Source organism: Podarcis pityusensis (assembly GCF_964106645.2).
Source record: "Podarcis pityusensis genome assembly, chromosome: 13".
NCBI lineage: Eukaryota > Metazoa > Chordata > Lepidosauria > Squamata > Lacertidae > Podarcis > Podarcis pityusensis.
The window spans coordinates 15,938,982-15,956,803 of record NC_138038.1 but is presented as its reverse complement, the minus strand read 5'-3'; the positions used below and the strand labels follow the sequence as shown (position 1 = coordinate 15,956,803).

At 44.3% G+C, this 17,822-nt stretch overlaps 2 protein-coding genes across 3 annotated transcripts; both read right to left on the bottom strand.

Moving 5' to 3' along the window:
* Positions 1 to 475: 475 nt before the first annotated feature.
* On the bottom strand, positions 476 to 7,176 carry LOC308460392 (vomeronasal type-2 receptor 26-like). 2 transcript variants are annotated; one of them, XM_080976731.1, is made up of 4 exons: positions 6,110 to 7,176; positions 4,301 to 5,155; positions 1,995 to 2,121; positions 476 to 1,379 (listed from the first exon to the last, which is right to left on the bottom strand). In XM_080976731.1, exons 1-4 carry the CDS (start codon positions 6,419 to 6,421, stop codon positions 481 to 483), a joined length of 2,193 nt encoding a protein of 730 aa, XP_080832857.1. In that variant the 5' UTR covers positions 6,422 to 7,176; the 3' UTR covers positions 476 to 480. The 2 variants fall into 2 exon arrangements, with proteins under 2 accessions (XP_080832857.1, XP_080832856.1); XM_080976730.1 differs by lacking the exon at positions 6,110 to 7,176 and adding an exon at positions 3,076 to 3,303 and having other exon boundaries at positions 4,301 to 6,059.
* A 3,254-nt stretch (positions 7,177 to 10,430) lies between these two features.
* LOC308461952 (vomeronasal type-2 receptor 26-like) lies at positions 10,431 to 15,024 on the bottom strand (the record flags this gene model as incomplete). The annotated part of the gene is made up of 4 exons (XM_080979122.1): positions 10,431 to 11,329; positions 11,715 to 11,841; positions 12,906 to 13,133; positions 14,233 to 15,024. The coding sequence occupies 4 exons, from the start codon at positions 15,022 to 15,024 to the stop codon at positions 10,431 to 10,433; spliced, it is 2,046 nt and encodes a 681-aa protein (XP_080835248.1).
* Between the last annotated feature and the right edge of the window lie 2,798 nt (positions 15,025 to 17,822).

Genomic DNA, 17,822 nt, shown 5'->3' with positions numbered 1-17,822 from the left:
AGGGCAACCAGGAAGATGATGGGTGGGAAACCAAGCCTTATGAGCAATGGTTGAGGGAGCTGGGTATGTTTAGCCTAGAAAAAGGAGACTGAGAGGAGATATGATACCCATCTTCAAATACCTCAAGGGCTGTCACATGGAAGATGCAGCAAGCTTGTCTCTTGCTACAGAGAGTAGGACCCAAACCAATGGATTCAAGTTACAAGAAAGGATGGAGGTGGAGTTTCTGAGCATCTCCACACTTTCTTCTGTGAAATTGGTGGTTTTTTGTGTCCACAAGAGTTCCTCAGTTTTCCAATTCTGCCCTTGGGCTCCCAAAGGTGGGGACCACATCTCGGGGTGGGGGAGAACCATCTGATTTTTTTTAATGCACATAGCAAGTTCAATAAACAAATAAAATTAAATTATATCAAGGAGTCGGCAGCAAAATCATTACCCATGTTCTGGGGTAACAAAAAATAGTGACAACAGGATATTTTGCTATTTCTTCTTTATTAACTGCTGTTTGTCATTCAGATCAGGCCTCAATATGATAATGTAGCATTTGGGGAAAAAGATGGAACCCAGTAAACCAGCACTGGAGACCAAGATGGAGAAGATCTCCACAGCCACCATGTGTTTTCCCTTGGTGCTCAGGTAAACCGGAACAAAGGAGATCCAAACACTACAAAACAACAACATGCTGAAGGTGATGAATTTGGCCTCATTAAAGCTGTCAGGCAGTTTCCTGGCTAAAAATGCTACAACAAAACTGACAATGGCCAGGAGGCCCATGTAGCCCAGGACACAGTAAAACATGGCAGCTGACCCTTCATTACATTCCAGAATAATTTCTCCTGTCACAGAATGCTTGTCAAAATGGGGAAACGGGGGAGAAGTTCCCAGCCACACAGTGCAAATACCAGCTTGGATAATAGTACATGTCAACACAATGGCGCTTGCCAGTCTTTTCCCCACCCATTTCCTCATTCTGGATCCTGGTTTGGTGGCCATGAATGCCAGAACAACGGTAATGGTTTTGGCCAACACACAAGAAACAGTCACTGTGAAAACCATACCAAAAGCCATTTGTCGGACAAGGCAGGTCACTCTGTCTGGTCGGCTGAGGAAGATGAGGGGACAGAGAAAACAGAGAAGGAGAGACAGGAGGAGAACGTAGGTGAGGTCCCGATTATTGGCCCTGACAATCGGTGTGTCCTGATGCTTCATAAAGATGGCGAGGGACAAGATGGTCAGCAAAGAGGAGAATACGGAGCCAAAAGCTAAGCTCATCCCAAGCGGTTCTTCCAAAGTCAAGAAGCTGATGGACTTTGGAATGCATTGTGTTTGGTTCCTGTTTGGATAGTGATCTTCTGAGCATCCGACACAGTCATTCATGTCTGAAAAGAAGAAAGGATTCCCTTTAAGGGTGCAACTTGAGAGTAGGTATGCATCCTCCTGGCAGTATGGGACTTACCAGATGGATGTGCAAGAGACAATCCTTTTCAGACACAGGAGTGACTAGCATGGGGAGAAAGAGCTTTGGACCCCCCTCCCCCAGACAATGATATCACAGTCTCTTGCCTGGACAGTAAGGTGGTGGGTCTGGACAGCAGGAGGCCTGTGCTTTGCAGGTGCACTGCTGCAACTCATCTCCATCACCACCCAGGTAATCCAGTTAGAAAACCTCTGACCCATGGGGCCATTTTAGCAAGTTACACCTACGGGCCCTATATCTGATGTCATCTCTGATGTTAGGTGTAGGGCAGGTAACAGTGTGCTTTGTAAACCCCAACCATCATCTGATCATTTGGGCTTGCAAAGCGCCTCTTTGAAAATGTTTGGCCCCGATGCTGGGCCATCAGCTGGTGGCAATGAAGAGCTCCAAGTCTGTGAACTTCAATCACCATGGAAATCAGACCTACATCAATAGCAGCAACTGTGACACCTTTCCCACTGCCACAGACCCTTCACAGGAAATCTGAGTTATCTGAAAGCTACCTAATGTCTCCTACCTTTCTGGTATGAAATCTTGCCTTCTGAACATGGAGCACAGTCATAGCAGCAGAATTTCTCCCCTTCCTTCTTTTTTCTCCTAGTACCAGAAGGACAATTTCTGTTGCATTGAGAGAGGGGTGGCACCTGTGAATTTTAATTAACCGTAAGGAAATGTTTAGCACAGGGGGAATAATGGACCTTTGGAGAATCTGAACACCATTTTCTGGGGTGCAAGGGATCAAGTGGATGGGAGAAATTGCCGAGGGAGCCGGCATACAGCTTCTGGGTCATGTGGCCAGCATGACTAAGCCGCTTCTGGCAAACCAAAGCAACGCTTGGAAATGCTGTTTACCTTCCCGCTGGAGCAGTACCTATTTATCTACTTGCACTTTGGCATGCTTTTGAACTGCTAGGTTGGCAGGAGCAGGGACCGAACAATGGGAGCTCACCCTGTCACTGGGATTCGAACCAACAACCTTCTGATCGGCCAGCCCTAGGCTCTGTGGTTTAGGCAACAGCGCCACACACATTCCACAACTTAAGCAGCCTCAAAAACAAGGATAGTGCTGGACTCTGCCAGAGTTCTGCTACTATAACTTGAGAATTACTAGCCTTCAAACCAGGCATTCTCTGCAGAAGTCTGCCTCGTCTGTCTCCAGGTTCAGCTCCCTTTTCTTTCTCCCCAGAGAAGTTGGTTGGAGGTTAGGCTTAGGTCACACTCTGCTGGCCTATAAATCTTTAAAGAATGTGCTAGACAGGGAAGTGGAAGACCAGGGTTCAAATGAAACTCATTGGGTGACCTTGGGCCAGTCACTGCTGCTCTCAGTCTACACTACCTTACAGGGTTGTTGGTTATTAGGATAAAATGGGAAGCAAGCAAAGGAAAGGTGGACTAAAAATGCAATAAACAAACAAGCATATAATAATGAACTATGTCCTGGCCTGCTTCAAGGCATCAGAGCCCCACAACATTCATAGAGGTTTTCATAAACAACAAGAGAGAGAAAATACAGGATCCATGTCTCCGCTAGGCTTCCGAGATGCAAACATCACATTTAGGACACACTGGAGTTGCAATTTCCTGAAATCATGCCCCACCTGGTGAAAACTCCTGTGCCACACCATTTTGTCTTCATTGATGGAAAACTCTTTTCCTGGGGGAGCATCCAAATTCATCCATCCAACCTTCATTCTGATGAAGGAGTTATTTGGGAAAGTGACCAAGTTGGTAAAATCAAACCCAGCTTCTGATTCCCTGTTCTCACTAAAAGACACTTCTTCTCCCACACTGTTGTTAAATGAGACACTCCTAAGAAATGGGTGGAGCTGCATTGAGATGGCAGGAAAAGGACAATTGTTTAAAACTCAACCTTATCTTATGTTCAGCATCGCCTTTTAAAGTGCCATTGCCTCTTCCATGGCAGTAGACAAGATTTCATATAATCACAAAATAATAACAATAGCAATAATAACAGTAAAATTTAATCTCTCTTTCCTCTGTAGATTCCTCCGTATAGGACTAAGCCACACTGTATATGTATTTCAAAGCTTAAACAGGACTTCCAAAATCATCATGCAAACATCCATGAAGTTCAATGCAGAAAGGGTATAAATGAAAGAACAGAAAAATGGGGGGAGGGTTAGACTGAGGGAGGAACAGGCAAAACAGGTGTCACTCTTAAGACTCTAGTTGAGATAGAAATTGCCATTGACAATATCACACCTAGCTGTTTTGAAGAGCTGAAGCTCAGGTGAGTGGGTTGTATCCGATTTTCTCAGAAATGATAAATATTACTATAAAAAGATGGTTTGTTGTCCAAAATGAATGTCACTGTGTATTTCTGATGATACCATTGTAAATATGTTGCCAAAAAAATTGGCAAGATTAAAGTGGCAGCATTCATAGTAATGGCAACTCAATAGAACACAGCCCAAAAATCTGATGCTGGACACTTTGTACCACTCACTCTGGAATATAGCTATAGCAAAGATAATCACAAATAATTTGAGATTTTGACGACTAGACAAGTTTCATATGATTTGGCATATACAGCAGAACCAACGTTTTCAAAACAACCCCCTCCCCCAAAACCTGGCAAATCTGGAACTGTGCTTGGTGATCTGATACAATTGGACTTAATTTGGACTTTAAAGTCTTTATTTAACTCACGTGCAACTACACACCCTACCTGCCTATTTTTCAGTTTGGTTATTCATCTTTCAATTTTTGTCTGTTGTTAAAATTGCGTTATCTTTGCTTTATCAACAATATAAAATGAAATAATAATTAAAAGATATACAACAACAACAAAAGAACCATTACCTGCCAAGGCTGCGATTTCTGAAGCTGCGGTCTCCATCTTCTCACAATTCCTCTGTCTTTTGCCCTGGATCTGTACATGGCATCATGTAGGGCATGTGCCAGAACATAGACAGCATTGTAGATGCTGTAGCTGTGGCCAGTCATGCTCATCTCAAAGCCAGACGAGGGGAGGCTGTCCAGCTTCTCCTGTCCAGTGCAGGGTTCACTGAACTCAGTACTGGATTTTGAAAAGAAACAATAGAATGTCTGCAGCCAGAACTGCTGAAGAAAACCATCTTCACCTGCCATGAAAGGATTGAGGGAGCGAAGAAGGGTCTTGAATCCTTGCACCTCCTTTGAGTGCACTGTGAAGCAGATGGAGCCATGAAATGGTTGCATACTCTGACTCATTTGAAAGGCCACTGCTGAGAAATCCAATTGAGCAGTCATAATCCATACCTTCTCCATAGATGTCACATTTTCTGCACCCCCTGCTGCTAGCCATAGTTGCAAAAAAAACATGGACTTGGCTTCTCCATAGACAATGACAGCATTGGCTTTGCTTTCCGCAATAGCAAGATAGGCTTGGAGCCACTGGGGAATCATGTGATAATACTCTTCAAAATATGAGCCTTTTGGAGTTCTCTCTGAAAAGGCCAAGCAAATACCTCTCTGAAAAAGCAGAGTTTGCAGGATTTTCATAAATTTCTCTCCACTCTCACTATCCGCAGCGAGCAACCCAACCCACGTCCATCCAAAGTGGAGAAGTAACTCAACAATCCCAGTGTACTGATGGGCTTCATTGGGCACCATCCGGTAGAAGGGAGTGGATTGGCTTCGACCAGCATCCTCTGGGGCAAAGGAGCCATAAGTGAGCTAGAAGGAAACGGACACTTAATTCCCATTAATGCAGTAGAAACATTGGTTATGTGTGGATTGCAATGATGAAACCATTGTGCTTTGGACCTGCTGTCTTAGTAAGCCCGTCAGGAAATGGGGAGATGAGGAGGAGTGGTGGAGAGCAGCACCCTAAGAACCTTCCAGAAAGAAGGAAGGGGGGAGAGTATGGTGTGGTGGTTTGAGAGAGGTCACACCTGAGAAGGAAAAAGCACCTGGGAAATAATAAGTGATGATGAACCAGAGCAAGTTAGCAATGAACAAAGACAGGAGTCAGATTTCTTAGAAACATTACAGCAGCCAAGTGACATTCTCTCTCAAGAGAGTTTGTCAGAGCCCCCTCCTTCCACAAGGTCAAGACACGCTCTGCAGAACCCAAAAGAGAATTGGTCTTAGCAGCCACCATAGGCAGCAGGAGGCATCTGATTTCTAGGAAGAAATTGTCGGTGCATGGTGGAGTTGCAATCTGAGCAATATTAGCTCAAGGGTGAGAGCATACTTTCACGTCTTTCTGTCTTCCTGTGGATTAAAATGGAACCATTGAAAAGCTCTCTCTGCTCCTCTGATTTCACTAGGTAGATAACCAGTGACCTGTTGATGGCACCCCTGACAGCCCCAAATTGTCCAGGTCAAATTAATTAAGGTAATGTACAAGTCACTGATGAGCAGCCTCCGTAATTCATCCTGGTTGGAGTCTACCTGAGGCCGGCAGATCAAGCTGTTCGCATACATAGAGCAGGTGTGTACAACTGTATCTGCAAAATGTTCCATTCATACCCTCTGAAGAACATGCACATGTTGGGAAATGGATGAAGACGGATGAAAGCTTTTATTGAATACAATTTGAAATTGTCAAGAGGGCTATGATGGAATGCAAAACTTTTCTCAACAGGACAGAGGAAAGAAGAATGAGTCACCATGTTTGACTCTTACCTGGGGAATCTTGTAGACACCTAAGATGGCTGCCATGTGGAGGGAAACCTCAAAGTCAAGTCCCCCAATGACGGCCATCAGATTTTTCTGTTTGTCACACTGGTAGTTGGGTACGAATCTGTAGTGTGTAGAGAGCAGCTCCAAAGTGGCCCAGTAGGTCATCCTTTCACTGAAGTAACTATCAAAAATGTGGAATCCTAATGTGACATTAGGTAATAGATTGGAATTCTTGTTGATTTCCTTGACTGCAAACACCAAGGCCAGAATTTGCTGATAGTATTTTGGTACAACACTGCAATGAGAGTTGGACATCAAAGCGTATTGCTGTGTACCATTTTTGGTCAATCTGTTTAAAGAAACTTAGGTTCCATGTCTTTCTGTGCTAGGAAGCAACAAGGCAGCTTACAGGCAGATTTAATTAAACCAATAAAGAATTTGTTTTAAATACACATACAGCAAAAACTGCACCGCACTGTTCACTCAAGTGAAGCTTGAATTCCACTAAGATGGCGAGATCCTAGTAAGCCAGGTGTCCTTCAACTTATATTTGTGAAGTTGGTACTTGCTGCCAAAGTGCAGTACCTTACATTTGTCCCTATTCAAATTCATTTGTTAACCCAATCCTCCAATCTGTTAAAGAAATCTTGAACCCTGAGGCAATGCCTACTCGCCTTCTAGGTCATAGGTCTTATTTGCCATCCTGTATTAAAAGCTCCAATTCATCTTGCTTGTTTCTCATTCTCTGTGCCTTTCAGTAGAGAAAACTGAAACTAGGAATCATTCTCTCCAGCTGCGTCCTTCTTGTAGTTTGTTGCCCTTTTGCAGGTTTCTGGAACCCCACCTCAGTTTCCCATGCATCAATGAAGCTATTGCCCCCGATAGCAGCCAACCTTCTGTTGCCTGTAATGTTTTGACAATTACTCTGTGTACCTTTTCTTTGAAGATTCTGTAAAACCCAATGGTAGAGCATCTGCTTAGCACACAGGTGGAGCTGGGGCAGACCCCTGTCTGAAATCCTGGAGAGCCACTGCTACTCTGTGTAGACAGGCCTGAGCTAGGTAGACCAATGGTTCCTACTGGCCATTCACCCATTTCCTCTTGACATCAGAATGCTGGGCTCTCTAGATTATGACATCCATGTGACTGGTCGTGGCCATGGCTCCTCCTCTCCATTAAGCACTGCTCTGGAAAATGGGGTGGGGGAGCTTGGGGGTGGGAGAGAAACACACCACCCAGAACATAATGTCATATCTCACTGGAAGACTGCTCTTTCTTTGCTTCAAAGTTGGATCCTAGATAATCCACCTCATTCCTACAGGCTTGACGAGAAATTTATTGTCTGTCTTGATCATTTTAGATGTTAAAATTCAGGTGGTGGGGAGGGATATTTTGCACCCCTCTCTATAAGTAATAAATCTCCATAGATAAAATAAATAGGAAGTATTTCTGAGCCCACATGGTAACTTAAGAATTAATATCACATGGGAATTGAAAATTTTCAACACTTACAATGGATTAAGAATCTGATGGATGGATGGCCATTGTATGAAGGTTTCATAGTCAACAGAGGACAAGATGTGAGAAGTTAGTGCACCAATGATAAGGTCACCTGGCTGATAGTACTTGTGTGGAATATGGAGGTGACTGATGCTCCGACTGACATTTGGCAGATTCCCCATTTGAGGCAGCGAGAAGATTAACAGCATCAACACTGCCATACTAGGAACAATACAATTTCCTAGACAGAGATTTCCCTGTTTACATCTACTCAGCATTGGCATTAGAAACAGCCTCAGTACAGCAGCTTGCCTTCAATGGCACTCTCCGAATGCACCAGCTAAATTCCCAAGGCCTAGGATCCAACTCCAGGGGAAAGCTCACTAAACGAGTCAGCAGCACCTTAGCATTTGCTGGGGATGGCAGAGAGGGTTTTAATTCATTTTAGACTGGATTCCTGGAAGACTATGGAGGTCTAATCAGAAGCAGATTATTACCATGTAATTGATAATAACAGGGGAGAGAATAATGATCCCTTTGCCTCAGCTGGTCCATTGGAGGTAGCAGAGACAATGATCCACACAGAATAATCCCTCAGCAGCCTCCTTCAACTGTTTTCAAGGCATTGTAATGAGGGGGGAGCAGGAACAAGCCTGTTGCCCCTTCTCCTCCATTGCATCCCTGCTGCCAGTTTCATCACCTACTGTGTTCTCAGAAGAGAGCCTCTGTAGCTTGCTGTCCTTACGGTACTTTCTTACACAATCCAGAACCCTAAAAGTTGTCAATCACTCAAGAGAATCTACACAGGAAGAGAAAGCTCCTTGCGGGGAATCAACAAGGACTTCTGACCTGCAGCAGTTAGGCCAACCAAGCCTCTCCATTGGGCTCGTGATCCAAACCACATTCACATGTCCATCAGCTGATGTTATGTGAGACCAGGCATGGGGCAGGTAAACCCATGGGGCCAAGATGAATTCTAGCCGCTGGTAGAATTTGACTGGAAAGGAACAATTGTGAGCAGACTCTGAGTGACTTCAACGCATGGCTGTGATGATGGACAAACGGTCCGTTAGGCCCTGTCTGCAGGCCTTTTTAGGGCCCCTATAGTAAAAGGTAAAGGTACCCCTGCCCGTTCGGGCCAGTCTTGCCAGTCTCTAGGGTTGTGCGCTCATCTCACTCTATAGGCCGGGAGCCAGTGCTGGCCGCAAACACTTCTGGGTCATGTGGCCAGCGTGACAAGCTGCATCTGGCGAGCCAGCGCAGCACACGGAACGCCGTTTACCTTTCCGCTGGTAAGCGGTCCCTATTTATCTACTTGCACCCGGAGGTGCTTCCGAACTGCTAGGTTAGCAGGCGCTGGGACCGAACGACTGGAACGCACCCCGCCGCGGGGATTCGAACCGCCGACCATGCGATCGGCAAGTCCTAGGCGCTGAGGTTTTACCCACAGCGCCACCCGCGTCCCTTGGGGACCCTATATATTCACCTAAATAAACAAAAAAATGTAGAATTGAAAGGATCCCCCAAAGGTCATCAAGCTCGACCCCCTGGAATGCAGGGGTCACAACTAAAGCATCCGTGACAGGCTGGGTGGGTGACATGAGGAAGACGCAGCAGGAAGGGCACATGCCCATTACATCGTCCTGATGCCCTGCCAGCCCCACACTGCTTTGAGGGGCTGGGATGTGGAATCGCACTTGCAAAGCAGAAGAGGGCTGGCATGGGTGGTGTGAGGAGCAAAACGTGCCCTGGAAAAAACTGTGCCCAGGGCAAAGACTGCCCTTGTGATTTCACCTAAACTCTTTTCTCACATGCTGCTTTGTGAAGAGGAAAGTGCATTCAAGAGCAGAGTTTGAGACACAAAGGGGATTGTGAGCTCGGCCCTGACTCTCTGATTCCAAGGATGAAGCACTAGACTTCAGACCACAGGCCTGTAAGGGAGGCAAAATTTAAAACAAAACTTGAGGTAGGGAATTTCTGTCCTGGCTCTTCTGCAAGTACTCCTTCATTCACACAGAGAGCTGCATGTACAATTCTGAGCTCAGAATAAGTATATGTGGCATCTGTCACTCTCTCTGGGAAGACGGGTATTTCCCTCCTTTTCATTTTTCATCATAGAATAGGGATATTATCTCCTGATACCACAGAGATGCCAAAGGGTTCTGTCCTGGGCCTGTTGTAGTCATACCAGGCCAATCTCATTTATTTTATTTTTTATGGCATTACAAATGTAGTGGATTAGGAGAATGCTGTGGTCATAGTATATTTTGAGTTCAGGCAGGCTTTTGGCAAAGTACCCCATTATATTTTCATGAGGTAAAATGTGTGCTTAACATGTGCAGAGGAGGGCAGCCAGGAAGATGATGGGTGGGAAACCAAGCCATATGAGCAACGGTTAAGGGAGCTGGGTATGTTTAGCCTGGAAAAAGGAGACTGAGAGGAGATATGATACCCATCTTCAAATACCTCAAGGGCTGTCACATGGAAGATGCAGCAAACATGTCTCCTGCTACAGAGAGTAGGACCCAAACCAATGGATTCATATTTCAAGAAACGATGGAGGTGGAGTTTCTGAGCATCTCCACACTTTCTTCTGTGAAATTGGTGGTTTTTTGTGTCCACAAGAGTTCCTCAGTTTTCCAATTGTGCCCTTGGGCTCCCAAAGGTGCAGACCACATCTCGGGGTGGGGGAGAACCATCTGATTTTTTTTATGCACATAGCAAGTTCAATAAACAAATAAAATGAAATTATATCAAGGAGTCGGCAGCAAAATCATTACCCATGTTCTGGGGTAACAGAAAAGAGTGACAACAGGGTACTTTGCTATTTCTTCTTTATTAACTGCTGTTTGTCATTCAGATCAGGCCTTAATATGATAATGTAGCATTTGGGGAAAAAGATGGAACCCAGTAAACCAGCACTGGAGACCAAGATGGAGAAGATCTCCACAGCCACCATGTGTTTTCCCTTGGAGCTCAGGTAGACAGGAACAAAGGAGATCCAAACACTACAAAATAACAACATGCTGAAGGTGATGAATTTGGCCTCATTAAAGCTGTCAGGCAGTTTCCTGGCTAAAAATGCTACAACAAAACTGACAGTGGCCAGGAGGCCCATGTAGCCCAGGACACAGTAAAACATGGCAGCTGACCCTTCATTACATTCCAGAATAATTTCTCCTGTCACAGAATGCTTGTCAAAATGGGGAAATGGGGGAGAGGTTCCCAGCCACACAGTGCAAATACCAGCTTGGATAATAGTACAAGTCAACACAATGGCGCTTGCCAGTCTTTTCCCCACCCATTTCCTCATTCTGGATCCTGGTTTGGTGGCCATGAATGCCAGAACAACCGTGATGGTTTTGGCCAACACACAAGAAACAGTCACTGTGAAAACCACACCAAAAGCCATTTGTCGGACAAGGCAGGTCACTCTGTCTGGTCGGCTGAGGAAGATGAGGGGACAGAGAAAACAGAGAAGGAGAGACAGGAGGAGAACGTAGGTGAGGTCCCGATTATTGGCCCTGACAATCGGAGTGTCCTGATGCTTCATAAAGATGGCGAGGGACAAGATGGTGAGCAAAGAGGAGAATACGGAGCCAAAAGCTAAGCTCATCCCAAGCGGTTCTTCCAAAGTCAAGAAGCTGATGGACTTTGGAATGCATTGTGTTTGGTTCCTGTTTGGATAGTGATCTTCTGAGCATCCGACACAGTCATTCATGTCTGAAAAGAAGAAAGGATTCCCTTTAAGGGTGCAACTTGAGAGTAGGTATGCATCCTCCTGGCAGTATGGGGCCATTTTAGCAAGTTACACCTACGGGCCCTGTATCTGATGTCATCTCTGATGTTAGGTGTAGGGCAGGTAACAGTGTGCTTTGTAAACCCCAACCATCATCCGATCATTTGGGCTTGCAAAGCACCTCTTTGAAAATGCTGGGCCTCGTTGCTGGGCCATCAGCTGGTTGCAATAAAGAGCTCCAAGTGTGTGAACTTAAATTACTATGGAAATCAGACCTACATCAATAGCAGCAACTGTGACACCTTTCACACTGCCACAGACCCTTCACAGGAAATCTGGGTTATCTGAAAGCTACCTAATGTCTCCTACCTTTCTGGTATGAAATCTTGCCTTCTGAACATGGAGCACAGTCATAGCAGCAGAACTTCTCCCCTTCCTTCTTTTTTCTCCTAGTACCAGAAGGGCAATTTTTGTTGCATTGAGAGAGGGGTGGCACCTGTGAATTTTAATTAATCATAAGGAAATGTTTAGCACAGGGGGAATAATGGACCTTTGGAGAACCTGAACTCCATTTTCTGGGCTGCAAGGGATCAAGTGGATGGGAGAAATGGCCTGCTGAATATTAAGAGAAAATTGAAAACAATGAGCTGTCAACAGCCATTAATGGCATCTAATGAGACAGAAGATGTTTTTGTGACTCTGAAAATGAAGTTATGGCCATTTCAATGTGTTTTTAAAAAAGTAAAAATAAAAAAGAGGGAGGGAGGGAGTCCACCTGAACAGTAATATTATTATTATTTGGAAAAATACATTTCTTATAAAACTGAAAAGGATTTAAAGTAGAGTTGAAAGGATGTTTTGACATCCTAAGTGATTTAAATAAGCAGCTACCATATACACTTTCAGGTTCCTTCAGTTTTTCCACCTGAAAAAACACAGATATTGGGAACTGAGAACCCCAGACTAAATACACTGGTCACACAAGTTAAGCAGCCTCAAAAACAAGGATAGTGCTGGACTCTGCCAGACCTCTGCTACTATATCTTGAGAATTACTAGCCTCCAAACCAGGCATTCTCTGCAGAAGTCTGCCTCCTCTGTCTCCAGGCTCAGCTCCCTTTTCTTACTCCCCAAAGAAGTTGGTTGGAGGTTAGGCTTAGGTCACACTCTGCTGGCCTAGAAATCTTTAAAGAATGTGCTAGACAGGGAAGTGGAAGACCAGGGTTCAAAGGAAACTCATTGGGTGACCTTGGGCCAGTCACTGCTTCTCTCAGTCTACACTACCTTACAGGGTTCTTGTTAGGATAATACGGGAAGTAAACACACAGCCTTGAGCTCCTTGGAGGAAAGGTGGAATAAAAATGCAATAAACAAACAAGCATATAATAATGAACTATGTCCTGGCCTCCTTCACGGCATCAGAGCCCTACAACATTCATAGAGGTTTTCATAAACAGCAAGGGAGAAAAAATACAGGATCCATGTCTCAGGTAGGCTTCCAAGATGCAAGCATCACATTTAGGACACACTGGAGTTGCAATTTGCTGAAATCACGCCCCACCTGCTGAAAACTCCTGTGCCACACCATTTTGTCTTCACTGATGGAAAACTCTTTTCCTGGGGGAGCATCCAAATTCATCCATCCAACCTTCATTCTGATGAAGGAGTTATTTGGGAAAGTGACCAAGTTGGTAATATCAAATCCAGCTTCTAATTCCCTGTTCTCACTAAAAGACACTTCTTCTCCCACACTGTTGTTAAATGAGACACTCCTAAGAAATGGGTGGAGCTGCATTGAGATGGCAGGAAGAGGACAATTGTTTAAAACTCAACCTTACCTTATGTTCAGCATAATAAAAAAAATCCTTCCAGTAGCACCTTTAAGACCAACTAAGTTAGTTCTTGGTATGAGCTTTCGTGTGCAAGCACACTTCTTCAGATACACTCTTATGTTCAGCATAGCCTTTGAAAGTGCCATTGCCTCTTCCAAGGCAGTAGACAAGATTTCATATAATCACAAATTAATAACAATAGCAATAATAACAGTAAATTTTGATCTCTCTTTCCTCTGTAGATTCCTCCGTATAGGACTAAGCCACACTGTATATGTATTTCAAAGCTTAAACGGGACTTCCAAAATCATCATGCAAACATCCATGAAGTTCAATGAAGAGTGTAAAAATGAAAGAACAGGAAAATGGGGGGAGGGTAAGACTGAGGGAGGAACAGGCAAAACAGGTGTCACTCTTAAGACTCTAGTTGAGATAGAAATTACCATTGACAATATCACACCTAGCTGTTTTGAAGAGCTGAAGCTCAGGTGAGTGGGTTGTATCCGATTTTCTCAGAAATGATAAATATTACTATAAAAAGATGGTTTGTTGTCCAAAATGAACGTCACTGTGTATTTCTGATGATACCATTGTAAATATGTTGCCAAAAAAATTGGCAAGATTAAAGTGGCAGCATTCATAGTAATGGCAACTCAATAGAACACAGCCCAAAAATCTGATGCTGGACACTTTGTACCACTCACTCTGGAATATAGCTATAGCAAAGATAATCACAAATAATTTGAGATTTTGACAAGGACTAGACACGTTATATATGATTTGGCATATACAGCAGAACCAACATTTTCAGAACAACCCCCCACAAACCTGGCAAATCTGGAACTATGCTTGGTGATCTGATACAATTGGGCTTAATTTGGACTTTAAAGTCTTTATTTAATTCACGTGCAACTACACATCCTACCTGCCTATTTTTCAGTTTGGGTATTCATCTTTCAATTTTTGTCTGTTGTTAAAATTGCTTTATCTTTGCTTTATCAACAATATAAAATGAAATAATAATTAAAAGATATACCAAAAAAAAAGAGCCTTTACCTGCCAAGGCTGCACTTTCTGAAGCTGCGGTCTCCATCTTCTCACAATTCCTCTGTCTTTTGCCCTGGATCTGTACATGGCATCATGCAGAGCATGTGCCACAACATAGACAGCATTGTAGATGCTGTAGCTGTGGCCAGTCATGGTCATCTCAAAGCCTGACGAGGGAAGGCTGTCCAGCTGCTCCTGTCCAGTGCAGGGTTCATTGAACTCAGTACTGGATTTGGAAAAGAAACAATAGAATGTCTGCAGCCAGAACTGCTGAAGAAAACCATCTTCACCTGCCATGAAAGGATTGAGGGAGCGAAGAAGGGTCTTGAATCCTTGCACCTCCTTTGAGTGCACTGTGAAGCAGATGGAGCCATGAAATGGTTGCATACTCTGGCTCATTTGAAAGGCCACTGCTGAGAAATCCAAGTGAGCAGTCATAATCCATACCTTCTCCATAGATGTCACATTTTCTGCACCCCCTGCCGCTAGCCATAGTTGCAAAAAACACATGGACTTGGCTTCTCCATAGACAACGACAGCATTGGCTTTGCTTTCCGCAATAGCAAGATAGGCTTGGAGCCACTGGGGAATCATGTGATAATACTCTTCAAAATATGAGCCTTTTGGAGTTCTCTCTGAAAAGGCCAAGCAAATGCCTCTCTGAAAAAGCCGAGTTTGCAGGATTTCCATAAACTTCTCTCCACTCTCACTATCCACTGCGAGCAACCCAACCCACGTCCATCCAAAGTGCCGAAGTAACTCAACAATCCCAGTGTACTGATGGGCTTCATTGGGCACCATCCGGTAGAAGGAAGTGGATTGGCTTTGACCAGCATCCTCTAAGGCAAAGGAGCCATAAGTGAGCTAGAAGGAAACGGACACTTAATTCCCATTAATGCAGGAGAAACATTGGTTATGTGTGGATTGCAATGATGAAACCATTGTGCTTTGGACCTGCTGTCTTAGTAAGCCCGTCAGGGAATGGGCAGATGAGGAGGAGTCGTGGAGAGCAGCACCCTAAGAACCTTCCAGAAAGAAGGAAGGGGGGAGAGTATGGTGTGGTGGTTTGAGACAGGTCACACCCGAGAAGGAAAAAGCACCTGGGAAATAATAAGTGATGATGAACCAGAGCAAGTTAGCAATGAACAAAGACAGGAGTCAGATTTCTTAGAAACAGTACAGCAGCCAAGTGGCATTCTCTCTCAAGAGAGTTTGTCAGAGCCCCCTCCATCCACAAGGTCAAGACACGCTCTGCAGAACCCAAAAGAGAATTGGTCTTAGCAGCCACCATAGGCAGCAGGAGGCGTCTGATTTCTAGGAAGAAATTGTCGGTGCATGGTGGAGTGGAAATCTGAGCAATATTAGCTCAAGGGTGAGAGCATACTTTCACGTCTTTCTGTCTTCCTGTGGATTAAAATGAAACCATTGAAAAGCTCTCTCTGCTCCTCTGATTTCACTAGGTAGATAGCCAGTGACCTGTTGACGGCACCCCTGACAGCCCAAAATTATCCAGGTCAAATCATTTAAGGTAATGTACAAGCGACTGATGAGCCTCCATAATTCATCCTGGTTGGAGTCTACCTGAGGCCGGCAGACCAAGAGACAATTCTCATCACAATAGGTGATGAAGAACAGGAGCAAGGTAGCAGTCAGATGCATTAGAAACAATACAGTAGAGACTTCCGGTCAGCGCCATTAGCACACGGAGGAATTCCCTTCAGTCGGAGGGGATCGGCTCCGCGAAAATCGGGTCCTGTGCGCTGCGGCGAAGCGGGGACCCCTAGAAATCGCAGGCGCTGAAGCCTGCGAACGTGGAGACTCGGCGGGCACCATTGAGCGCCCCCCCAACTCGCGAGGAAGCCTTTTTTTGAGGCTTCGGAACGGAGCGGGGGAGAAGCGCGGTGCTGTGAGTAGATCGCTGCTTTCGCGGAGCGAAGCCGTGTTGCCGTTGCTGGAGAGCGCTGACTTATTCCTGGAACATTCGGACTAAAAATTGATCGTGAGTAGGAGAAATTGGATTTAAAGTTTAGGAATTGGACTAAAATTTGAAAGGCTTTATTTGGAACAAAACAACGACTAAAATTGGCTACCGCGGTGGGAAGTGTAAACAGGAAGTCCGCTTCCCTGCCTTGTAAATAGTGTAAAGCATAGAGACTTTGAGCTAAACGTTGGAAATTGACTTGAAAAGAGTTGTTTCCCGACCTGAGAACTTTTGGTGAATCTACCCTTCTGAGAAAAAAAAAAAAAGGAAAATGGTTTGTTTCTTCTGGACTGTATAAATGCTTAAAGAGCGATTTGCCAGTGAGACGTCTCAGCTGTCAAAATCTGTCAAAGCCAACTGCTGACAGTAAGGTTGATATACTGTGGCCAGCCTCGCTGGAAAAATAATTGGAAAGTTACATTTTGGAACTGTATCCTGTTTTGCTTATACTTAGTTTCTCTTTCCTTTCCTGTTATTCAATAAGGAAAGTGACTAGTTTGGATGGTGGTAACAGTGTCCACCTAGTGGGACTCCCTGAAATTACAGCAAAGGAATTTTCCGCTGGTAAACAGGAACAGCATATTTGGAAAAGGTTTTGACCTTCACATTGTTATGGCAGATGGCCGAGAGAAATTAGACCCGTCAGTTTTGAGATCTGGAAAACCTTGGGGGCATCGAAGGCAATCATCTGCCGGCTTGCCCACGACAGTAACACAAGTTAAGTCTAGTGGAATGTCTGAGGAAATTCTAGCCAGTGCCCTGGCCAAGATTAATGAAACTTTACAACAACTTAGGACAAAGGTTGAGGAGACGAATAAAAAGGTTGAAGAAACGAACCAGAAAGTGGACATTGCAAATAAAAAAATTGACTTAAATACAGAAACATTAGACAATTTGGGGAAAAAGGTAAATAGTAATACAGAATCTATTCAGAGACTATTGCAAGACTCAAAGTCTATACAGGAAAAAACTGCTGCTGTGGAATTTAAATTGGGGCAACTGGAAACTGAGAAGGTACCAGACCTACAGAAAGAGATTGCAGAACACAAGCTGACGCTGTCTATGATTGACCTTAGAGACAAACAATCCAATCTAAGAATTAGAGCTGTTCCTGAGCTGGAGAAGGGCACCTTGATAGATTTTCTGACACAAGAATTTGCAGAATTTTGGAAATCGGATTTGAAACAAGAGGATTTCAAGATTGTGAGGGCCTTCAGATTGGGGAAAGGAGGAAAAAAGATTAAAATAAGGGACTGTTTGATTACCCTCCGATCCAAAGAAGAGAGGGACAAAATTTTGGGCCTGCATTATGAGAAACCTTTGACAATTCTGCAATCAAAAGTGGAAATTTTTAAAGATATACCGAAACACCTTTTGGATTTAAGACAAGACTTTGGAGACTTGGTGGCCCTGTTGAGAAAAAACAAGATCCTTTTCAGGTGGGAATTTCCTCAAGGCCTATCCTTTAGTTTTAAAGGAAGAAAGACAAAGATAAGATCAGTGGAGGAAAAGAACAAGTTCTTGAGCGCATACGAAGAAGATCTACAGAAAGGACTGGGAAAAGACCCTGTTGTACCGGATAAGAGTTTGCAAAAAAAGTGAAACCAACGCCACCGAC

What these genes read in the sequence shown, in the direction of transcription:
- LOC308460392 (XM_080976731.1), bottom strand. Translation starts at nt 6,421, where the DNA reads ATGTCCAACTCTCATTGCAGTGTTGTACCAAAATACTATCAGCAAATT. An exon ending in GTGTCTACAAGATTCCCCAG is followed by an intron (nt 5,156 to 6,109) that starts GTAAGAGTCAAA and finishes GTTTCCTTCTAG; the next exon opens with CTCACTTATGGCTCCTTTGC. An exon ending in AGAAATCGCAGCCTTGGCAG is followed by an intron (nt 2,122 to 4,300) that starts GTAATGGTTCTT and finishes TAAAATTCACAG; the next exon opens with GTGCCACCCCTCTCTCAATG.